General features: G+C 39.9%; 1 protein-coding gene across 1 annotated transcript in view; it reads left to right on the top strand.

Moving 5' to 3' along the window:
* Position 1: 1 nt before the first annotated feature.
* Tomm70a (translocase of outer mitochondrial membrane 70 homolog A (S. cerevisiae)) overlaps positions 2-25565 on the top strand; it is a gene marked incomplete at its 5' end in the record, with an annotated part of 33969 nt that continues 8405 nt past the window's right edge. Inside the window, 7 exons of the mRNA XM_013515046.1 lie at positions 2-43; positions 12983-13156; positions 14990-15116; positions 16747-16856; positions 19714-19862; positions 21897-22104; positions 24540-24674. Of these exons, the coding sequence (XP_013370500.1) occupies positions 2-43; positions 12983-13156; positions 14990-15116; positions 16747-16856; positions 19714-19862; positions 21897-22104; positions 24540-24674 (945 nt within the window). The remainder of the gene's footprint in view (positions 44-12982; positions 13157-14989; positions 15117-16746; positions 16857-19713; positions 19863-21896; positions 22105-24539; positions 24675-25565) is intronic.

The following is a 25565-nucleotide window of genomic DNA, read 5'->3' as shown; positions in this document are numbered from 1 at the left end:
CGGCGCGCCGTGGCGGGGACTCGGCGCTGCGTCCGGGCAGCAGGTGCGCGCGTGTGCGGGCGCGGTCGTTTCGTTGGCGCGCGAGAGGCGGCCTCCGGTAACGACCGCTGCGGGATGCGGGTGGCTTCCGCGCTTCCCAGGACGTGAAGTACGGGCAGAATACGAGCTGCGGTGCAGAGCGAATTTGTTAGGTAGCTTTTTTATACCCCCGCCCCCGGAAAACAAGAGGAAAATGGGGGTGGCTTTTTTTTTTTGAAAACCCATGGGAGTGAATTCTTAGAATTAGTGGCCGAAATCGTCTCGGTGTTTCAGTTCACGTGGACGTGTGGATGACCGAGGTCGTGTGTTAGGCAGGCGCTGTCCCGGGTGAACGGCTTCGTGTGCATTCTTGTGCTGTCAAGCCCTTGCGCTGCCTGACAGGGTCGGGCGCTTGTCTCTGCGTCGGCGCTCCCGGGATTGAGTGCGCGGGGGGATTTATTGAGTCTATTGTAGAGTGGCAGCGTCCCGGCAGTTGGGGAACAGCGATTCCCAGTCGCAGGCGCATGTACATGGTATTAATGCACACGCACGCTTACACTCACACACACACATTCGTTCCCACACTGCTCTGGCGAGTTTAGCCAGAGGTTAGTGCCTGCACTGTGTGAGGCGTTTTGCTCGCCCAAGGTGAAGCAATGTACTTTATCTGGGAGAAAGTAAAACAGGACCTATTTTTAAGCAGGAAAGAGATAGGACAGTAAAGTGAAGAACCGGTGGGCCATGAAAACTGGAGAAGTGTCATCGGGCTCTCCGGCGTTGGGACTGCGGGAACGGGATTTTATCTCCGGGCTTTACTGCCATCGCTGTTGAATAAGAGGATTAAAATGTTAGACCTCTTCTGCTTCATTCAGGACCAAAAATTGATGATTCTGAGTGCTGTTAATGAACGTGGTTATCAGCAGAGTTATCACAAGTCTTTTATCATTTTCGTATATAGGAAATTCGCTACTCAATACCTGTGTCATTTTTAATTTAATTTTCATCATTGAATGAAAAATACATAAAAGTATTTGGTTCTACAGTAATCGTTAAAAATACAGTTTGTGTATATAAAAAATGTTTTATGGCCGAGGATATAGCTCAGCCGCACAAGCGTCTTCCTGGCAAGCTCAAGATCCTGAGTTCGATTGCCAGCACCAAAAAAAAAAAAAAAAAGGCTTTTTAAAATTTCATTGTCGTTTCAACCATTCCGACTTATCGTAGAAAGTCTGCACCGTTGGTATTTGATAGAATTTAGCAAATTGCTTTTATTTACCTGATTGCTAAAAACCAGGCTTTACGAGTGAATTCTTTGTGTAACTTCAGTTGCTTTAAAATGATATTTCACCTATAATAAAACTAAGCAAAGCATGTGCTTATAGCATTGTTCACCCTATGGAATCTGGGTTTCTACTGAAATCTTGACTTTCTAAAGGTTTTGGGTTTTTTTTGAGTAAAACGTGTTTGTCATTTTTAATGGAAAGACATAACTTTGATGTCCACTATATATATATATAAATCCTATTTTTGTTTTTTAAACAGTCTGGTGCTTAGAGTTATTAGACTGTCTAAATATAACTGGCCACTAACTGTAGTTTATTTATTATGTGTGATTAGAAAACTTTCTTTGTGTTTCAGCAGTACCTTTAAATTGGCAACTTTGTTGGGTTTTGTAAATAGAGAAAGAAGTATTTGTTTCAACTGATGAAAAACTGGCTGAATCCTAATGCAGTTATTTCTCTGCCTGAACTATAGCTGTAATTTTTAAGTAAATGACTTTGAAGATATCAATATGTAATACAAGCATTGTTAATTTCCTATCACTTTGTAACTCTGTATTGTCTGTACTGTTCTTTTGCTATTTTGTGAAAGGTTGTCTGTCTGTGTTTCCCTCCTTTTATTTTTAAAATAAAATAAATTTTTAAGTAAATGAAAAAGTAGACAAATATTATCAGTGCCCAGTATGAGCAACAGAAAATCTGGATTTTGTCTGTTGGCTTATGTTTGCATCAATCTGATATGAGCTAGTGACATTTCTGGACTTTTGTATAGTGGATTTGACCTTCTCATGACCAATGTAGACCTTATCCAGTTACCTTTTTTCTGGGATAGCAAAAACTTATAAAGCAAATGTAAAGGCGATTCATATTTTTTAATTAACGCGAATGTCAGGGTATCATTAAAGGAAAGCATCTAGTCATAGTTGATAGTATCTGAGATTGAAGTATTAAATCATGTTTCATTTTAGGTCACTGAAGTCTGATGTGCCATTTTTATTCAGTAATTCTTTTGAAACGAATAATTTTCTGAATTGAAAGTTATTTGAAGATAATTTTATATGTAGCACTTCTTAGTCTGTGGGTTTGATTTATAATAAGGGACTACCAAGTATCTTGGCCATGTATCCTAGTTCTACAGATGTCTTAAATATTTTTTTTTCCTCTCCCAACCATTTGTGATTTTAATTTATGAGTACTATAAATGTTATGGTAACTTTTAATTCAATTTTTTTAATCTGGTGATAAAAAATACAATTATTTTTATGTTAGGGTTTTTTTTTTTTTTTTACATCACACAAGTGTTATCACACATAAAATGGTTAAGAACCACTAATCTAAGCCAGTTCTCTAGAATAAGGAAATACTTACCTAAACATTTTAATGGAGCGATCAAGGAATGAATAACTTGCTGTTAGTCTGTCTTTTTACCTTGGAGTGAACTCATCCTCTTTCCCCGACATGTTTCTAGTTAGTGTGGGTCACCAGGGACGCTTTTATATAATTAAGTTTAGTGGATACTTTCTAATCTTTATCCTATCTTTATGTTTGGCCGTTATTTCACATTGTCATCCTACTGTTTTAACTTTTCTTCTTACTAAGATGGCTTATGTTTCTGATTTTTAAAAAAATTATCTATACACACATATATAAAAAATATAAAATTGTGATACCTCCTTTACTGATGCTGTTTCCTTCCTAGTATCTTTCTCTGCTTTTTCCTTTTACTGACTTTCACAGTTCTGTCAAATGCTTTTTTGTTCTTTTTGGTACTGGAGATTGAACCCAAGGAATGCTGAGCTGTATCCCTCATTCCTTCGGTGATTTTTGTTTTGTCCTTTTTTGCTGGGATAGGATCTCACTAAGTTGCCCAGGCTGGCCTCAAATTTCTGATCCCCTGCCTCAACCTTCCAGGTAGCTGGGATTACATCAACCACCAGGCCGAAATGTGTATAAGCGTTCTTTATACTGTGTACATGCCCTGGATATTGTTTCCCCACTAGCAGCTTCATTTACCACTTACAAATTGATGACACCCTTATTTCTCACCTAGCCTGGACTTCTCATGAGGCCCAGTTTAAAGAGAAACTTCATACTTCACAAGTATTTGTTCCCTTTTTTCCTAAAAATACCCTTTGCTAATTAATTGCCTCCTCTAACTTTCTAAGCCAAAACCTTGGGTATTATCCCTACGTCTTTATTATTTTATATTTTCTTTCACCTAATCTAGATAAATGTTTCTAGATTATCTATTTCTCATTATTTAGCATACATATGTTAAATAACTAACCATTTCATTCCCATTTCTACCATTTCGCAACTGAGTAACTGCCATTCTATCTTACAGGCTGGCCTCTCTATCCATGGATTTTCCATCTGTGGATTCAACCAAAGATAAAAAATATTCAGAAAAACATTGCAGCTCTACTGAACATAGGCAGATTTTTTCTTGTCATTGTTTCCTAAACAATACAGTAAAACCGTGATTAACATAGCACTTTCACTGTACTAGATATTGTAAGTAATCTTACAGAGGTGGCTTGAAATATCCTGCAGGAGCTGAGCATAGTGGTGCCTATGTGTATTTCCAGCTACGTGGCAGGCCAAGACAGGAGAATCTCTTTAGCCCACAAATTTGAGACCACCCTACGTATCGTAAACCCTGTCTCAAATATCTATCTATGAATATGCCTACATTATATGCAAATACTGTATTATTTTAATAAGGGAGTTGAGCATCCCGTATTTGGATATGGGAGGAGAAAGTCCTGAAACTAGTGGACAACTATAGTGTTTTCTTTCAATATGGATTATCACAACTATTCCATCAGTCCTCACTTAGTAATCTTCCACTGAAGATAAAGTTCTAATTCTTTATGATTTAAGGCCTTCCCTAATATTGATTCTGCTTACCTCTCCACTTTCTCTCTTGACGTTCCTTCATTTTGGCCTTTGGATATTCTGGGAATACTGTCCAATACCCCCATGTTCTCATCCTTTATGTCACAAGAGTGAGGTCATTGCACCTTTTCTGATATCCCTCTCTACCTAAGCATACTGCTGTGTTTCCCTAACACCTTGGGCTTTTCTCTTTCATAGCATTCATCATCACTTGATGCTAGAATTGCTTATTCCTGTTTTTACTGCTATACTCTTGAATCTTTGAAGGCTTACATTGATTGATCTTGTTTTCTGTTGTATTTCCCAGAACCTAAATACAGTGCTTGACACATAGCAGTTGCTATATGAATAAATGAACTTAACTCTTTGTCTAATAATTAAGGGTTCTTTGACATCTGTTAAGTTTATAGATACATGCACACACATACCCACATAAAAAGGATTCCTAACTTACGATGGTTTACTTAGAATTACAGTTGTTTTACTTTACAATGGTACAAAATCAATAGACATTCACTAAAAACCGTATTTTGAATTTTGATTTATTTCCCTCAGGCCAGTGATATGTCCTTGTGGTACTCGTGTGATGCTGGATGGGGCAGCCAGCTGCAGCTCCCAGTGGCCACAGGATCACAGGGGTGAGCAACCAGTACGCTACATTTGTACTGTGTTGCTAAACTATCATGTTTTGTAGGTAAGGTTTGTTGAATGCATTTCCAGTTCAATAATAATTTCAATTTATAATGGGCTCCTCAATCACTTTTGTGTAGTCTACAACTATAATCCTGCAGAAGCAGCATTTTTTTAGTACCTTTCAGGTAGTAGTCCTGTGTACTGTGATTTAGTAGATGGAGTTGTTTGTCAATTTTTAAATTTCAAGACATGAATGGGAAAGGACTTGATTAAATTAGGTTTAATTCCTTCTTATCGTAGACATTTTGTTATGATATGAAGTTCGATCATGTAAGAGTAAGGGTCCATAGGTGTTGTTTCTTCACATGTGTATTAGTCAGCTTGTCCATTGCTGGGATGATACCCGACACCCACAACTCTAAGGAGAGCTTTAATTTAGGTCACAGTTTAGGGGATTTGTATGCAGTCCGCAAGCCCCAAGGCAGGAGCACTGTAGTGGAAGAGCATGGCGGAACAAAACTGCTTAGTTCGTGATGACTGGAAAGAGCAGAGCAAGGGAACGGTACCAGAGAGGAGGGGGCAAAGGACCAAATACGGTACTCAAGGCCGTGCTCAGTGACCCGCTCAGACACATCCATAGGTGTGCTCTGTCAGTCTCCCAGCCAGCTCCCCGCGATCAAATTGACACGGTGAAGCTTAACCACCCGTTAAACCCGAACACGTCTCCTTAAACCAGTTCTACACATTAACAGTGTCATAATTTTTCCTAACCTGTTAGAACTACCCTGGATACCAGCACGAAATCCCTCCCCCGAGTCTTAACAGAGTTCAGCATTTTTCAAAGCATAGATTAGTTTTCTGAGACTTGAGGCAAACTGTTAGCTGGGAGCCCATATAAATATAAAAACAAATTGCCCCTCAGTACAATGGCACAGGGTAAATGTTTCCATTCCCAAAGGTATAAATAGGGGATAGAAGTGCACTGGACTGAAGCAAGACTGAGATCCAACAGGACAAACATTAAGTCCTGTAGCTGCATTTCCAGTGTGTTGGACACACAGTGGTAAAATGTTGGTAAGAGTTTCAGGAGGCTTGGAGAGCACCATTCTTTGACTGTGCCAGGTGCAACCCACACAGCCTCTTTCTTGAGCTTGCTGCACTCCCCCTTCCCTCAGCAGATATCCCGTGTACCTGGCATCTCCAAATTCGTAGTCTTTGCTGCACCTTTGACTTCATTTCCAGTTTCACACACTGCTCTCTCAGAGCCTCCTTGGAAACCTCCCTGACCCCATTCTTACATTCTGCATGCTGATAAAACCAGCATTACGCAGATGACACAAGCCCAGCCTCCTTGGCTTATCGCATTAATATCCCTAAGTTATTGCAGACTGATGAGGCCTGCAGTCTCCTGACGGAGTGGACAGCAGAGGCTAAATAAAAGAAACAAATGGAATGATTTCAGGGCTCCAGGAGGATCAAAACCCTCTAACAGAATTGAGATTCTGGGTGGCCCGCATTTATTTAGTTAGTAGAATCAAGGAGGGAAATACTGAAGAAAGGCAGGCTTCTGCAAGTAAGACAGATTTGGAGGACTACGACATCTCTAGGAGGATCTCCACCCAGGAGTGAGACGCCTGCCGCTGCAGTCTTTATCTGGTTAATTGAGGTTGGAGCCACGTGTCCATAGCTGTGGCCTTGTTTTGTCCCGAAGCTTCAGGACTTCACCCGCCGTTACAGGCCTCAGTAGGGACCAGTGACTCACAGAGGTTCACTTCCTATGAGTCCTGCCCATCTCCAGACCAGGTGCCCAGACCGTGGACAAACTTACAGGTAAACACGGAAAGCCAATTGGTTAATATTAAATCCTGCTCAGAGCCGTGTCATAGTGGTCTCCGACATTGGATCATGGCTGTAGTGGCTTCTGAGTGCCTAGATGGCTGATGAGAGTGAAGTGAGTCCTGGGGAACCAGTTCCTTAAGAGGTCTTTCTTGAGCAGGATCCCAGGGACTCTTCTCAAATAAAACGTTGGTACTTTTGCACCGTTGAGCCTGTGATGGAAGGGATCTTGCTAGCTTCTGAGATTCCTTCAAGACCTTTTTTTTTTTCTGAGACAGGGTCTTGCTATGTAGTTCAGGCTAGCTTTAAACTCACAATTTAGCCCAGGCTGACCTTGAACTCAAGGATCCTCTGGCCTCTGCCTCCCAAGTGCTGGATTACAGGCATGCATCACCATGCCCAGCTATCAAGGCATCTTCTTATCCCTGTACAAAGTACTGTACTTGCCTTATTTTTAATAGTGCTAATAGTTTTTAATAGTGCTAATCTCTCTTTGGCCCTAACTTTACGTGATTCCTTCTTGCCCAAAATTTAAGTTTTTCAAAATTTTTTGCTCTGCGTTTTCCCCCCAGTTTTCACTGCAGATCTGACTAAAAGTACCCAGCAGTACCTATACCACAGACTGAATGTTGAGCTGCCTTTGAATTTCTCTGATAGAAGTCTTTAATCTCAGGCTTCTACATGTGCAAAATACACACATTTTCTGCCACAGCATAACACCTGGCCTCTAGTCCAACTACCAGTGGAATCCTCATTCCTACCTGGTACCTCCTGATTCTGGACCAGCGTTATTCTGAACTTTCACCAGAAATGCCCAGCAAGCTCTGCATTCTAAGACCTTTCATAAATGAGCAGATCCCTTTAGGCTTGTTTTTCCTCCCTAGAGTACAATACTCTCCTGTTGTTGTTGGTCATTTTAGTTTCAGAGCCAGTTCTTATTGATGACTCACTGATTTTGATTTGATTGCTCCCTTTTTATTTCACTACCTTTGTCTGCTTTACACCTTAATATCTGCTGCTTTCATTTCAGAATGTAATTTGTTTTCCGGAGAAGATTTGTCTTTTCAAAAGGTGTGGTCAGAGTGTGCCTCTTGTTTGACATTTCAGTACACATAAATGTTAGTTAAAGAGAGAAAAGGCACATTTAATGCTTTTCAATGTTTCCTTAGATGTATTACCTGTTTAATTCACTTCCAATCACGTGTTTTACTCACGCAACTTTGGATGTGTGTACAGGTAGTTGGCTATTCATTGGACCAATATTTTCCTGCTTGTCAGCTGTACAACTTACATATCACCTAGTACACATCTCCTGGAAGTGGTTGGGATTTCAGCGTTTTGATCAGTGATAGTTCATTGGGGAGGCTGCCAGTCTAGTCCACGTGACTTTCTGTGCAGTGTCTAGCGTGTTCCCTCAGGATAAAGGCCGCCCTTTTGGTTGTATAGTCGTGCCTCCACATTTTCACATGGTTGGCTCCAGGACTCTCCAAGGATACAAACTATGGTGATACTAAAGCACCTTATTGTAGTGTTTGCGTGTAACCTACAGAAGTCCAATCACATACCTGAAGTCATCTCTTGATTACTATACTATCTAATATGATGTAAATAGCAGTTATACGGTATTATTTAGGGAATAATGACTAGGAAGAATAAATCTGGGCATGTTTAGTACCAACTAAACCAGCAGTCATCGTTCTCATGTCTAAATACATAGTACCCGTCACCAGCAATTTCACTTTTTCCTGAGTATTTTCAGTCCACAGTTGGTTTAATCCATGGATGTAGAGGGCCAACCATATAGTAGTCACATCAACAAAAATGAGTTTTTGTGTAAAAAAAAAAAAAAAAAAATGCACAGAACTTTAAAATATGGAACCTTGAAAAGACTACCAAAATCAGGTTCTTTGCAGGCACATTAAATGGGATTATAGTCTTTAAAATCTCCTTTGTGGCTTTTGGATAGAAAGATCCCATGAAAAAGTACTCCTAGCCTTTCAAGGTGGTTGTTTGAGATCTCTGTGTCCTTAGTTCTAGGGAAGCAGTTGAGCAGAAAGTAGTGAGGGTGAGGCAAGCAGATGACGGGATGTTATGTGAGTGCGTGCTGTCTGCAAATGTCATTTGGTAAACTTGCTGGAGGAAGAGTAGAGTAAAATTCGCAGTATAGTGATTGGCTAATGTGATTTGGGATTTGGTTCTGTTCCAACGCAGTGTCCTTCAGAACACCATTTCTCAACAGTACAATAAAGAAATTAAGCAGGCTCTGATTTTGACCTTTGGAATCAAAGAATTTGTAATTTTAAAAAGGAAGTAGTTGTAAAAACTCATTGGAGCTGGGCGTGGCACACCTGTAATCCCAGCACTGGGGAGCTTGAAGCCGGGGAGGATTGCTGCAGGGCTATAAAGTGAGTTCAAGGCCAGCCTGCACTGCACTGCACGGGGAAAACCCTGTCTCAGAAAGACCCCCCAAAACTAATTGTAGGTAAATAGCTAACTGAAAGATTCAGTTGGATAGTTTAAGATTTAGACTTTACTAAACAAAATATGAAAGTGTCTGTCTTTCTAAGGAGGAGGAAGCCTTGTATCCCTTTCTACATTTTGTTATATTCCTCCACTCTAGGATTTACTTTTAATGGTAAGAAAGTTGCACACCACTAATCTTGTGTCCAACTCAGATGCTAGTTTGGTGGGGTATTTTTGGTTCAAGCTCATCTTTAGAACTTTGAAATTGTTACTTCACTGTTTTTTAGTATATAGTGTTGATAGTCTGGGACTGTTTTTTAGTATATAGTGGTGATAGTCTGGGACTAGATTGGTTCTTTTTCCTTTGTAGGTAATCTGTTTTTTTCTTTTTTCTGTGTAAATACTTTTGGGATTTTTGTTGTGAAATTTCACTGCAATGTGTCTAAAAATATGTAACTTTTTTTTCTTCAGGAATTTTTCTGAGTATTTGTGTAGATCTTCCTTTCTATGCCTAGAGCGTCAGATAGGTATTAGAACTTAGATATCTACTTCATATCATTTAACTTTTTCTCCAGACTTCTCACCTCCCTGTCCTACTTTTATTGCCTTTGGCCAGCTTCCTTGCCTCCACCTTCTGTTTGTTATTTTGTATCTTAGCTGTGCTTGCTGTAATATATAGCCCATCTATTGGGCTAATTGTAATAGTTCTTTTGCATTTTCAAGATTTCTAATTGTAGGAAACGAAAGGAAAAAATATATGTATACACAGACACACACACACGCTAGCTAAGATAATTATACTACTAATTTCTATTAGTTCATTTGAAAAGAACAGTTTGTGCTTATATTGTTTGATCAATTTGCATACCTACATTTTATAATCTGAGCAACTACTTTGAAGATAACAATATGCAATATATTAACCATTGTTAATATCCTACTGTCTTATTTTGACATTCTGTATCATTGTTTTTATTTTTCTTTTTTTTTTGAGACAGGGCATCACTATGCAGTTTAGGCTGGCCTTGAGCTCACTTTGTAGCCCAGGCTGGTCTTGAACTCGCAATGATCCTCCTGCCTCAGCCTCCCGAGTGCTGGGATTACAGGTGTGTGCCACCATGCCCGGCTGTTTTTCTCTCTTTAAAATAAAATTTTTAAAAAAGATTTCTAATTGTAGCTGAGCATATAGCAAGGCCCTGAGTGCAATCTCCAGCAGCTGCACCGCTCCCCATTTTTATTGTTGTTGTTAATTGTCTTATTCTGCTTTCCTAGGTGCTAGTTTTGTAATTGACTTGGGTCTCTGTCTTTCATGCATCGACTTTCCTATAGTATTAGCAAGTTTTGATTGTGTTTTCTCAAGTTATGCTTGTCACTTTTCTCTTGGGTAAAGGGGATCCTCAATCCTTCTGTATAACAGCCCTACCCAGTCTGAGTTCTGCTTTCTAGTGAAGTTAGAGGATTGTTGAGATTGTCTCAGATGGGAGTTTTCAGCAGTCGTCTTGATGGTTGCCCCCTAAGGATTCTCAGCTGTACTGTCTTATGGGTGTTCAGTTCTGGCATATTTTCGTAGTCCTAAAACATGTCCTTGAAACATGTTTCAAATTTGCTATTTAATTTATATTTCAACATTTTCAACAGCTGATTAAGTCTTTTAACACATGGAAGATTTTGTGTTCATCTTTTCATTTGTGCTTATTTGGTTCCTTTTATCTTCCCTCATCTTAGTTTTAAAATACATCTCTTTCTTGTTGACATGAGTGTGAACTGTCTGTATAATACTCCGAATTTAGATGCTTTGTTTCCTGCAAACCCTTCTTTACACTATACTTTTTGGAAAGAACTGTAGCTATAGTGATACTATAAAAGAGAAAAGGGCCGGGGATATAGCTTAGCAGCACAGTGCCTGCCTGGCAAGTACAAGGTCCTGAGTTCAATTCCGGTCCCCCCCGCCACACATACACACAAAGAAAAAAAATAAAAGAAAAACAAAATGTACGTGGAAGGGGAAAACAAGAAAGAAAACTGAATTAAGGGGAGAAAAGAGTAGGTACCAGAAGGTGTCTTACTTGCCGTCTCACCTTTTTGTAAGTAAGAGATACCTTGAGCCTCAAACAACTTGTCTTTCACAGATTACTTAAATTGTCTATAGTGGTAGCTGCTTCTGCTTTTATTTTGTCAGTATTTACCTGTAGGAGATATATGCAGTCTTGTTTAGCATTAGATTTGTTAAAGTTGGGTGGTATTTGCAGGCAGTAGCCAAAGTTTGTTTGATACCACAAAGCTCAGGGAGCTAGTGGCTGGAATGTGGATAACCAGCATTATCTACAGAGACTCTTCCCAAGCATTTTCACTGCTGTCCTCTGTAGATATTAAATACCACCTTCTAAACACTGTCCACATGGGGGGTGTGTTTGTGTGTGTGTGTGTGTGTGTGTGTGTGTGTGTGTGTGTTGGGCCTTCCAGAAAGCATTCTCTAAGACAGATAGGAGTATATACAAGAAATCTGTTGATGGGCAAATGATACATTTGGAATAACAATCATAATGAAGATGCTATAGTATTTATACTGTCTGTTTTACTGTCTGTATTGACAAATAGCCCAGAAAAAATGCAAAATATGAATTAGTGATTTTTAGAATAAAAAAACCAACTTGCCAATAAACATGGAAAGATTTTCAAATTCATGAATAGTGAGGAAAATGCCAGGGACAATAATACTGAGGTATTTATACTGGAGATATTTATACCTTGGCAGTATTAACATTTTTATCTGATAATTCTTCGTTGTGGTGGGCTGGCCTGTGCGTTGTACGAAGTTACTAGCATCCCTGGTCTCTTCTTGCTGCTCATAACATCTCCCATTTTGTGACAATCGGAACTTCTCAGGGATAGGGATGCAGCTTAGTGGAACACTACTTAGCATGTGTGAGGCCCTGGGTTCTGCCACCAAAAAAGGAGGAGACGCATTCTGATGGCTTGGTATAACCATAGCCATGTTGGTCACAACCACCATTTTTCCTGCCACATGACCACAAACCTTTCAAAAGTAGAGTGGTTAGATGGTCAGCCAAGTGTATCGTAACAGCTATTACTAAACAGACTTTTTCTTAACATACTCGTAGTTAATGCTCATGTGGATGCTAGGGAGTGAAAAAAGACATGGAAGTAGACAGGGGACTGTCGGGAAGGTGAGAGAGTGGACAAGTACAATTGAAGTACATTATATGCATGTAAAAAAGTCACAGTGAAACCCCGTTATTTTGCACAATTAATATATACTGGTGATTACATTTTTTAAATGGGCTGGGAATGTAGCCCAGTGGCAGAGCACTTATAAAACATGTATGCGCACCTGGGTTCAACCCAATGCCCCAAAAAGAAAAACAGCTAAACACGAAGAAAAGGATAGGAACCTGCCTCCTTAGCACGGTAGGCAGCGCATCGGTCTCATAACCTGAAGAAAAGGCCAGCGTAAAGGTTTGGAAAAGGATAGGTGCATTCCAGTTGCCTACAGCCAACCTGTGTCTAGCCTCTTCCCCTGGCGTGTAGGGATTCCCTTGTCTTGCTGCTCACCCAAGACCCTCTTCTGTCCCTAATACATTGTATTTTGTAGAATCCTGGATCTGCTTACTTCTTTCTTCAGTCTCACAGCATCTTCTGCTTTGGGCAGTTAGCTCTAACATACTGGGACTGGATATTTCTGAAATGGGTAAAATCATTTTTGGCTGAGAACCGTTGTTTTATATGCATTGGACTGGCAAAAATTAGTTTATCAATTTAGCATTTAATTAGGGTAGTCTTATGTCTGCTGTCAAATGTTGGTTAGTGGTTGGTAATTGTTTTTATTGTTTCAGAACTCTCTTGATAGAGCCCAGGCAGCCAAGAACAAAGGCAATAAGTATTTTAAAGCAGGAAAGTATGAACAGGCCATTCAGTGCTATACAGAAGCTATCGGTTTGTGCCCGACAGAGAAGAACGTTGACCTTTCCACATTTTATCAGAATAGAGCTGCTGCCTTTGAACAGTTGGTATGTACGCTGGGTTGTTTGCCCCTTTCTTTTGTTTCTCTATTTGCTTAAAGTTTCAGTTAATGCTATTTAAATTTAATGTGTTTTTTGACATTTTGAAATTAATAAGATTTTTGTTTTTATTTCCTTAAAAAATTTAAGAACAAACATTAGTTTTAGTGGTTACAAATATACCCCATTTATAAGTATTTCAACTTTTATAAAATAAGATAGTATAGAAAATTAAAGTTTTCTAGTAGCTCTTGAGGCTGCTCTCCAACTTTTTTTCCCGTAGCTTTAATAGTTACATATGGGGTAGCAGGGGAGAGAGATGATTTCCTTCTAAATATTGTTGGTGATACATTTTTTCAGTTGCCACTGTCTTTTGTAGAATTTTTCATATCAACATACGTCAACCTGTTGCACTTTTTAAAGACTGTGTAGAGCCCTTCTATGCTTATATAGTGGAGTGGTGGACAGAACAGCAGAGAAGAGAGTATTATAGAAGAAACAGTATGTGTCACTCGTGTGACAGAGGAAAGAATCTAGCATGTTCAAATAGGAATGGAGGAAAGATGAAATTGGAAAAGTAGATAGGGACCAGTTCAAGAAAATCCTTTTAGGCAGTAATAGAGTTTGGATTTGATTCTGAATGTAATAGAAATACTGAAGAGTTTTATGCAGGGCAAGAACGTCATCCAAGATTATCGTATTTTTCTGTGGAGTATATTGGGAAGAGGCAAGCGTGGAGACAGGGAGAACAAATGAGGATGTAGGAGTAACTGAGGTAAGACACAGAGAAACACTGAAAACCAGCTGCACTCTTGCTGCGCTGGATGTGAACGCTAAAGAGATGAAAGATTTTACTACCAGAAGGAGAGATGAAGTGGACAGTTACATTGAGGAATGTCTACCTTAGGAGAATGGTTTTATGCTTCAGATAATTTCAGAATCATCTGTAATTTCAGTTGGTATATAAAAGTCAGTGTATGTCATTACCGAGGGAGAAACAAGAGATGAGATCTTGAGGATTTCATCTTGTAGAGATCAAGTAAAGGAAGAGAATTCAGCAAGGGAAATTGAGAAGGACAGTCAGTAAGGACATGGAAATGAGGTAAAGGTGCAAAGCTGGAAGATCAGTAATAAAGAGGTGCTGACAGGTGTGGTAGTACTAGGGAGTTACAGAGTTAAAGGAGAGGTTTTGGAACATGGATAGGGCTACAGATGTGCCTCAGGGGTAGAACTCTTGCCTTGCATGCACAAGGCCGTGGGTTCAGTCCCCAGCAACACACACAAAAAAAGCATGGACTACACGAGAGCAAGCGTTTTTATATTCGTGGGAATGGCTCAGAAGAGAAGCAGATTACTGCAGAGAAGGGGTAGCTGAAAGAGTGAAGTCCACAGAGATGTCGTGGAATTAAATCGTTAGTGGAAAGTTGAGCTTTGATGAAGATAGAGGCGTCCTCAGTTTTAACAGGAGCAAGGAAAGAAATAGTAGGAGCACAAAACTCTAGGTTTGGAGGTAGAAAAACGGCCAAAGTATGTTCACCCCCGCCCCCCGCCTTTTGTACCGGGAATCGAACTCAGGACCTTGCGCTTGCCAGGCAGGTGCTTGTGCCTCCAAGCTATATCCCCGGCCCTGCATTGCCTGCTCGTAAAAACCTGGTTACTTGTCTTCCTTAAAGATACTTACGTGAGGTTTTGTGTACATGTACTATAAATATTAACTCTTTGTGTTTGGAATACTTTTTCTGTTGTGGAACTCTTAATACTTGGCCTGGTAAGTTTGGAAAACTACTTTCTGTTGAACAGTACTTTTATTAGTGTGACTCTTAAAATACTTTTCAATTACAGCAAAAATGGAAAGACGTGGCCCAAGATTGTACAAAGGCTGTTGAACTTAATCCCAAATATGTGAAAGCTCTCTTTAGGCGCGCAAAAGCCCACGAGAAGCTAGACAATAAGAAGGAATGTTTAGAAGGTGAGGGTATTTTTGTGTTTGTAGATGAAAATTCATAAAGGCTTTATGTTCATTATAAACTTATTTGAAATTCTGCCCATGAGTACAGAAATCATTTGTCTTTATAAGTTGAACTTTTTCCCAACTGAGGCTTTGTTTTCTAGTTTCAGGTGCAATTGTTGATGTTAAAGATTTGGAATTTATATATTACATTGTAAACATAACAAATAGCATTAGTGTAATTCTATGAGTAAGGGAATGAGAAGAAGGCTTTAGCAAGTGATAGTGTATATTTACAGCTGACATATATTTTAAGAAATGAAATAACTTTAAGATGAATTGGGTTTTTTTGTCTGTTTATTTTGTCTTTTTGTCTTTTTGAGACAGGGTCTCAATATGCAGCTCAGGCTGGCCTTGAGCTCACTTTGTAGCCCAGGCTGGTCTTGAACTCGCAACCATCCTCCTGCCTCAGCCTCCTGAGTGCTGGGACTAGAGGCGTGAGCCACCACGCCCGGCAAGATGAATTGTTTTTAAAAAGTTACTTTTTTGCCCTTAGTATTTCAAACTTCATCTTTATAGCTGATTGCAAATTATGCAGTTGGTATAAAACATCAGAGTGAGTTTGTCATTCTCAGTAGGTGCTGTAAATGTTCGGCATCCTCTGATTGACTGTGTCTGTCTCCAAAACTGCAGTTAGAGTGTAGCCCACTGGCTTTTAAAGTACACTTTTCTCGATGATGTGAAGCCAAAATCAGTATGTTATTTCCACAAGCTGAAAGTGCTTCCCACTGCGTTTTTAAGTAAGTGTTTTTCTGGTCCTGGAGGTCAAACCCAGGGACTTGTGAATGTCAGCACATGTCTATCATTGAGCTACTCCCACAGCACAAAATACCGCTTGTTAAAAGGAAAAAGCTCCATTGTGGCCCCGGCTTCAATCTCCAGCACTACCCCCCATTTTTTTTTTTTTTAATTTTAAACCCACTTTGAAAAAATCCTGGATTATCAAATGATAATGATGCTTTAGAGAACATTTTAGCAAAATTTGAAGTTTTGTGCTGTCACATAATTTGGTAGTTGGTGAAAGGAGTATTGCTTTCGAAAAGACAATCCTAAGTTTGGGCTAGACCTTGACGTTACTAACAGGCGGTAATGGGCAAAGTGGAAGGAAGGTGATTGGGATTTTAGATGGAAACGGTTGAGAAGAAGACATTGGCACTGGCACTGGATTGACTTGTTCGGAGGTGCAGGATGGGAGAAGTTGGGTTCGAAGAGAGAAGGAACAGTGATTGGATGCTGAGTAAAAGAAAGGTTGAAAAGTTAAGGCTTGCTTTTAAATTTCAGATCACTGTATCTTGAGCTGTGGCATAACCAAATGAAAATGGTCAGAAGAGTACTCCTGTATTCCTTGTTTTATTTGCTATCTATAAAACGTTAGACCAGTGAGCAGTGTCAGAAATTATACAGCACAGGCCTTTTCATTTCATAGGTGAAGGAAGTTGATCTCATAGAAGGGGAGAGACTTGAATATTGATAACCAATTTTATTCAAAATGAAATAGCCTCATCAGGCTATGAATTTCGTGACTGTCTTACCTTGTACCTATTTGCTGATTGTCTCTGCAATAATTTCATGCTTATTTTTCCATTTCTAGATGTCACTGCTGTGTGTATCTTAGAAGGATTCCAAAATCAACAGAGCATGCTATTAGCTGATAAAGTTCTTAAACTTCTTGGAAAAGAGAAAGCCAAAGAAAAATACAAGGTAAATTAATTGAACTGTGAAATAGAGTATACTACTTGAACTTTATCATAGTTATGGTAGCAGCTGAGATTAGGATGGAGTTGCATTTCTTTCTGCTATCATCCTGCGCTTTTGTGGCATATTCTATTTCAGTGAGTAGGTAGGCTGTGTCCGTTACTGTCCTTGGGGGAGATTGGAATTCATCCATGTTAAGGATTGCCTCACTGTGACTGACAGGCCATATCCAGTCTGCCGTCTGTTTTTGTAAATAATTTTCAGCCACAAATATATTGTTTTTGGCTGCGTTTCACCTACAATAGAGCTATGTGATTGTTGGAGCATATAGAGACTGTATCCCCAGAAAAGCCTAAGTTATTTATTACCTGGCCTTTTACAGGAAAATATTTGCCAACCTCTGTTCAGTATCACTAGTTTTAAACTTATATTGTGTAAATGGACATTTGTTTTAAGGTATTAAAGTAGATAGTTTAATTCAACAAACCGTTGCTAAACAAAGTTCCATGCAGAGAGGAGTGGGCACAAAAATGTGCTCCCTTTTGTGTAGAATTAAAATTTAGTGAGAGAGGCTGTTACTCTATGTAAAAGACCTAACCATGGCTCGTGTCCAGTGGGAGATGTAATACGGTGCTGAGAGAATGCCACTGTCTTCATGCCTGAGATTCACAGCTAAATTTGAGTAATTCTAAGGCAGGTTTTTTTTTTTTTTCCTAATGACTTGCTTTTCTCTTACATGGATTTTAATAATTATATATATTTAAGTCCCCATCTGTGAGTATTAACAGAGTTAAATAGTTAAAGCAGGCTTCTTCACTGTGGGACTTTAATGTGCTGGTTGGGTTGTAAATCTCCAAGAGCAGTGATGGTTAACCTTTTAAAGACCAAGGGCCCAAACTGCAACCCAAAATCCACTTGTTTATTGCAGAGTACCAACACTGCAGCTAAATCCAAATATGAAAGTTTTAGTTTAGAAAAGCAACTCATACGTTAACGTATTTTGTCTTAAATGAAAAATGCAGTAACACACGTGCCATAGGTCTGCCACCATTGTCTAAGAGGAGTATAACAGTTGTAGCTCAGAGTCTCTTTGGACTATAGAACTTCTTTCTACTTGAGCATCTTGTAAAAGTAATGTTCCTCCAAAAACACTTTATGAAATATCATGTTAGTCTCATAAATTGAGCCTTAAAAGAACTAGTATGATAAATCAGTTATTTCACCCAGTTCTTTAAGGATGAGAAAACTGAGATTAGAAGTTTAATGGCATGTCACATACAAGGGATGATCAAACGATACAGTGAATGTTTAAAAAAATTCTTTTAAACTTACAGTAGAAATTACCAAGAATGATGAGATCAGTGTGTTTGAAGTGAGAATGAGTATTTTGAGTATTGTGAGGGGAATCAATGGCAATGTGCCTTTTACTATAATAAATGTTTAAATTTAAACATTCATCATATTTTATGACCACTTAACCCATTGATCAAATGTTTATGGCAGTTTCTGTCAAATAAAAATGTACAGCATGTCTTCATCCGCCTTATCCAACAGATTTGGCACCATGACTCATGGCTTTTTCCCCCGAGTCCGAATGACTATGCAAGGTAAATGTTTCCAGTTAGTTCAGGTATTGAGCAGCCACAAGAGCACAGATAGACACTCACGAAAGAGGACTTCCAGAACTGTGCAGAGAGTGGCAGGGACAGTCAGATGAGTGTGCTCCAAGTGAAGAGAAGTACTTTGAGGGTGTGAATGGCAGTATGTCTTTTATCATAGTAGTTTTTAAAAATTTAAAGTCATATTTTTATCATATTGAATAAGTGGCAGAGCTAGAATGCGATCTTTTTGTTTCTTACATAAGTCTATTACTTAAAACATCATTTTAAACTATAAATTTATAACACTGTGTCAAAGATAGGGAGATGGTAGCTTTATTTATAAGCTGAAATAGGAAACTAAAAGACTTTCATGATTTACCCAGTTTCAAGTAAATGCTATTAAATTTCTGTTTAAGCTTTTCCCCTAAAACGACATAAAGAAGAAATTTGTTTCTTACAGTTCTGGAGGCTGGAAAGTCCAATATCAAGGTAGTAACACCTGGGGAAGGCCTTCATGCCATACGATCCCATGGCAGAAAGGCAAGAGAGTTGGTTTTCATAATGAATGCCCTATCTTGGTTTGATACCCACGCCTGGGTAATGATACTAATCCATTCGTGGAAACAGAGCCTTCATGAGCAAATCATGTCTCGTTAAGCCCCACCTCCCAGTATTTTGGCGTTGCAGATTTAATTTCCAGCATACGAATTTTGGAGGATGGGTTCAAATATAGCAGTTTTGTCTTTTTAAGTTTTCTGTTCTACTCTACATCTATCCTACATTAAATTATAATAGGAGGGTGATGTAGCTCAGTGCAAAGGTCCTGAGTTTTTACTTTAAAATTTTTACCATACGTATTGACTTTTCTAGATTAAGGATCTAAAATGTGATTATATTATTCCCGCTTTGTTACAAAGAGAAAAAAAACTGTAATTCTGAGTGAGGTAGCCATGCCAAAAGAGGAAGTTACAACAGGAAATACGGTGAAGGTGTGACGTCAGTGGCCTTCCCTGCAGTGCAGATCTTCCGGTGCAAGTGTGCGGCAGTGGGTGTAGCACGCCTTAGCGTCTGTATAAGAGCCGTTTCAAACAGCTGCAACTGGCATTGCCTCTCTCTGTTGTCCTGTGGGTTAGAGCTCAAACACTCTTCAGTTATGTGAAAATGAGGATCCAGTTTTTACAGCAGTGTCTCTTAATGTTCTTTAACATACATGGTTCTGAGATTGTTCTTTCATTTTGATAAATGTAAATATTAAATTTCAGAATCGTGAACCTTTGATGCCATCACCACAGTTTATCAAATCTTACTTCAGTTCTTTCACTGATGATATCATTTCTCAGCCCATGCTTAAAGGAGAGAAACCTGATGAAGATAAAGACAAGGAAGGAGAAGCTCTGGAAGTAAAGGAAAGGTAAGTATTCCAGGCATAATGTCCCCTGAGTGTTTTTTGTTTTGTTGTTGATATTTGTTTGTTTTACTTTTGTTTTTGCTGCTGCCGTGAAAGTCCCCTAGAACCACAGTGGGTTCAGAGTCACAAAGAAAAAGCCTTATCTCCAGGGAGCTATAAATCAAATAAATTATATAATAATATTCTTAATTGTTGCCTAATGTAGTGGTGCACACCTGTAATCCCAGCACCTGAGAGGCTGAGGCAGGAGGATCACTGTGAGTTCAAAACCAGCCTGGGCTACATAAGCGAGTTCAGGGCCAGCCTGCAATACATAGTGAGACTCTTTCTCAAAAAAAAAATAATAATAATAATAATAATACTCTAATTCTTACAGTTATGTAATAAAAGTACTCCTAGCATGTGTCGTTACTCCTTTGGTATTCAAAAATCTACCCTGCTTTTGCAGTCTTGCACTGTGATTATTCTCAAGAGGATGCCTGTTAAGTCAATTGCGTGACTATTTGAATAAAGGCAGTAACTGGAAAATTAATTGCATAGCTTAACATTTAAATGTTTTACTGCAGGGAAGATTTTAACAATTACAAAACACTTAGGAGTACTTAAAGTTTAAATTTTTTCAAGGTACTGCTTCCCTACCAAAATGCCATCCTTTGGACTTCTTGTATTTGAGATGTAGAAATGTTTTCAATACCTACCATTTGTGTTCTCAGTAAGTAGGGGCTTCTTACTTCCAATCTGATTTGATAACTGTTTGTATTTTCTTAGCCTGTGACTTGAAGAACAAAATAAGGAATATTACAACGTAATTACAGGAATGCTTAGTGCAGAGTTACAAGATTTTGATCGACAGAACTTTTCTTTTAAGCCCCTTACTTGCCAGTTTCTCTGCACAGGACATAACAACCAACATGAGAAACGGTACTGTTAACTTAGTGTCTTACACAGACACGCCTTGAATTACATCCTGATACATCGGTGAGAATGTGTAGGTTAAAAGTGCGTTTATTCTGAGCCACGTATCGAAGTGTTTACCGCTTGAGCCTCTAAATTTAACACTGTGGACTGTTGCTGCCCCCTGCTCCGGTGGCTGACTGGGAGCTGTGTCGTGCTGCCACCGCCCAGCACTACCCAAGAGCGTCACACCATGTATCGGCAGCCCGGGGGAAGATCGGAATTCCAAGCGCAGTTTCTGCCGAAGTGTACCACTTCCGTACCTTGCTGAAGTCCAGCCAGTGTAGTTAGGAACTGTCTGTATTAGAAGATGGCTCAAAGGCCACCTAGTACAAGTTCTTTTTGTTTTCGTTTGTGTTTTCAGTTAAAAGTCCCTTCTATGAGCATCTCCAGTGACGCTCGTTATCTTAAAAAAATTAATATTGTGCTCATGGTGTTTTTAAAAGTAGAGAGGTAGGTTTTTTAAAGATCTATTTAATACAAGAGTTTTGCTTTAAATTTACTTTTTTGATTAGTGTATTTAGGAGTTCTAGGTCTGTTTATTGAGGCGAAACAGTAAACCTGCACGAGAGCCCTTCTGTATTTCCGTCTCCAGCCGCACTCACGTTTAGTCCACTTTCTGTGAGAGAATCCAGAGCACAGCTCGGGTCGCACCTCTTGCTCTGGCTTGTATTGCGCTACACGTGCACGACTGTTTCCTTCCCTCTGTCCCTCTGTCAGCACTGAGCAGTCACTGAGTGCTGTCAGTGTGCCCCACAGGACAGGAGGAAGACCGGGCCCTGTAAGGTAGTCTGTCGCTTTCACTCGCTTACCTTTTCACGTGTTTGTCTAAGCCAGGGTGTTAACCCAGCTTTCTGCCGTGGATTGTTTTCTTTCAAAACTCTCTCTCTGTGGCATCAAGAAAATCCCATTCTGCTTCAGAAACCCTAACTGTTTTTTAACCTCTTTCTCCCAGCTACTTCCATACTGGCAGATTACCTTGTTAAGGGAAACGGACAGTTGCTTAACTTGGGCCTGCTAAATGGGGTAAGTTTTAGCATTTGATTTTTTTGTTAGTAAATAATTTCCTGTTTTCATTTTCAGTTCTGGATATTTAAAAGCAAAACAGTACATGGAAGAAGAAAACTATGATAAAATCATAAGCGAATGCTCAAAAGAAATCGATGCTCAAGGAAAGTACCTGGCGGAGGCGTTACTGCTCCGAGCCACCTTCTACTTACTCATCGGCAACGCCACTGCCGCCAAGCCTGATTTGGACAGGGTCATCAGTGTGAAGGAGGCTGACGTGAAGGTGCGTGGGGAAACGGCTGTGCCTGGGGGCAGCATAAGTAGACGTGCCTGTGAAGGTGCGTGGGGAAACGGCTGTGCCTGGGGGCAGCATAAGTAGACGTGCCTTCGTAGAGCTTTTGCCAGAAGCTTTAGCATTGTACTTGCCATCCTCCAAAAAGGCTGCTTCTGTTTTGGAAGAAACCTAACGAGGAATGAATACATTGGTGCTGTGAATCTGAAACAGAAATGTTAATATTTATCTTCAGCCAAAAAAGAAAACTTCTTTTCTGCAGCATCCGAAAGTTTCCACTTTCCTGGTAGCCGCAGCCTCTACTGTAGTGGGCTGTTTGGGTTGTGCTGAGGGTGATAATGCTGCAAGTAGAATGCAGAAAGTAGTTCCAGGTTTTAAAATGTACTTACAAAGAGTAATCACATTAGCAATATATTTGGAAAGATTTTATTACATGAAGAAAGGAACAGGCTCTGAAAATATGGTACATAAATACACAAAAGTTTCTGCAGTTGTGTGGTTAAAACAGCTTTTCATTTTTCAAGTGTCTTTAATGTGTATGTAATGCTTTTCATAATTAAGATTTAAAGGGATCTGTTGAATTATTTGATTTATCTTTATAGGTATTGACATGTATAATCAGTGTTGATTTTATACACACACACGCACAGTCTGCCCAAAAATGTGTGCGCACGTCGGGAAAATAAAAACCTTTGTAACTGTTTCAATACTGAATGTGTGGAGACGTCATGGGGTTAGTGCAAGTTCCCTTCAGCCTCTGCAGTTACAAGAGGTGCCAGCGTGGTGGCCGCCAGCCCCCAGGCATTTGTTAGTGCAGCATCTGCTTCCTGGGGAACCTTGCTCGTTGGGACTGCACATGCATTTTCAGTGTCTTCTCTAGAGGCCAGCGGTGTCGCGGGTTTTGGCTGCGGTGTGTGCCACCCTCTGGGCTCTGCGTATGAGAGTAACACTGTCTGTTGTAAGAAACGTCATACTGTCTTTCTCTTCCTGAAGTAGTGTGTGTGGTTTTGGGGGAGTACGTGTGTGTGATACTGCTTTGAACAAAATTTGAAAGAAGAAATGTTTTTTTGATCATGGCTGTGCCACCCTCTCCCCAGATTGAACCTAAGACCTTTGCGTTCTGCTGTATCCCCAGCCCCACTTTTTAAAGGTTTTGCTTTTTGAGACAAGGTTTTGTGAAGTTGCCTGGGCTTGGCTCAAACTTTCAGTCCTCCTGTTTCCCACAGTGCTAGGGTTACAGGCATGTGCCACCACACCTAGTAATGATGTCTGTGACATGTATAAAAGTTAACCCAAAATGTGTCAAAGACCTAAATGCAAGAGCTAAAAATGTATAAAATCTATAGAACAGAACAGAGGGGTAAATATTTATTACCTTGTGTTAGGCAAGCCATTCTAAGATACCAAAAGCATAAGTGCCCCTCCCAAAAGAACGTATGTTGGACTTGGTCAGAATTTAGAGTGTTCATGCTTGCAAGGACACCACTGAGAAAAGCACCTTCCACAAGACGGGACAAAATACTCATAAGTCATCTGTTTGATAAGGAGCTTGGAATACAGCATAAACCACTCTTAGAATTCAACAGTAAAAAGACCACTAAATTTTAAAATGAGCAAAAGATCTGACTCTGTCTCTGAAGAATATATATAAATGACTAACAATAACATGAAAGGATGCTAAACGTCATTAGCCACTAGGAAATTGTAAATGAAACCATAGTGAGATGCAGCTTTAACAAGATGGACAGTGACAGATGTCGGCAAGGACATGGAAAAAGAGGGACCACCCCGCGCGCACACACATTACTGGTGAGAGTGTAACATGTTAACACTTCCCTGGAAATTAGATAGACAGTTCCTCAAAACATTAAACATACATTTACCTTACAATCCAGCAGTTCCATTGCTAGGCATGTACCCAAGCGTGTGGGATACGTGTGTTAACACAAAACTTTGCACATTAATGTTCATAGTAGTAGTCATGATGGCAGGAAGGTAGGAGGAACCCAAATGTCCATCGGCTAATAAATGCATAAAACACAGTACATTTACAAAATGGAACATCACCTAGCCATAAAGAGTACAGTACTAATATATGCCGTAATGTGGGTGAACTTTGAGAAAATGCATAATGAGACTTCAGGTAAGAAGTCTGCATTCTCTGTGGAATGTCCAGAATGTCCAGATCGATAGAAGTGGAAGGCAGATGGGTGGTTTCCACGGTCAAGGGAATGGGGTTTCTTTTGGGGGTAATGAAAACGTTCTGGCCTTGGAGATGATCGGTGCACAGCTCAGTGGGCATACTAAAAGCAGCTGCTATGTGCCTTTTAAAAGATGAGCTTTATAGCATGTAATAATACCAGTTCATTCAAAACACTAAATCGGAATAAAAGTAACGCTGAATCCTTTTTCATTTGGGGCCGTAGCTTCGAGCAAATGCGCTCATCAAGCGAGGCAGCATGTACATGCAGCAGCAGCAGCCTCTGCTGTCCACGCAGGACTTCAACATGGCTGCTGACATCGACCCTCAGAACGCGGATGTGTATCACCACCGAGGCCAGGTGAGGCAGCTGTGAGCCCCAGAGCTCTGACGTGTGGGTTGAGCTATTTGATGGCCATTTTGACAGTTTCTTGAAGTTTTCTTTACATCATTTCACGTACCATAGTTTATAGTTACAGTGTGCATGAGTTTTGCCTTGAACATTTGTCTTCATAATTTTGGTATTTGTGGGAAAAGGAAGAAAAGAAATGTTGCTTGCCAGCGTTTTGGGTGTATGCCAGAATCAGCACTGGGGCTTTTTGTTTATTTTTTGGTTTTGGTTTTTTTTTGTTTGAGACAGAGTCTTGCTGTGTAGCCCATCTTGGCCTCAGCCTCCTGAGTGCTAGGATTAGAGGCACGTGCCACATTACCGGGGGACTTCCTGCTGTGAGGAAATACTAGCCTGGACTTCAAGTAGTACCAAAGGGGGAAAGCTCCTCTGAATAGACTTTCGTGATAGGCGTATTAGGTGTTTTTGTAAGAAAAATATGTAATAAAAGTTTCCTAATAATACCATCACATGGCAAAAGTGTGACTATGATTTGTTCGGCATGGTTTCTGAGAACGCAGTATAGGGGAAGTGTGGGCTATCCGTGTAACAGTGAAGCTGAAGTTCTTCCTAAAGGAGAATTTTACCTACTTTTGCTTCTTCCTAGAGGAGGTGAAGTGCTGAGAAAACCTCTCAAAATTCTTGACATTTTCATCTTGGTTGGTAGTGTTTTAAAATTAATCTGGTCCAGGCCTGGTAGCTCGTTCCTGTAATCTCAGCAGGCGATCACTGCAGTTCAAGGCCAGGATGGGCTGTGTAGTAAGACCAAGGCCAGCCTGAACTGCGTAACTAGACCGTGTCTCCCAAAAAAAGATTAATTTGAAAGCTAATGGTTTTAGTCTGACCTACTTTGAAATGTAGTAC

The sequence above is a fragment of the Chinchilla lanigera genome, unplaced genomic scaffold, assembly GCF_000276665.1.
Source record: "Chinchilla lanigera isolate Chin_1 unplaced genomic scaffold, ChiLan1.0 scaffold00026, whole genome shotgun sequence".
NCBI classification, from domain to species: domain Eukaryota; kingdom Metazoa; phylum Chordata; class Mammalia; order Rodentia; family Chinchillidae; genus Chinchilla; species Chinchilla lanigera.
Note: the sequence above shows the minus strand (reverse complement) of the source record. Positions and strands in the feature narration are given on the sequence as shown.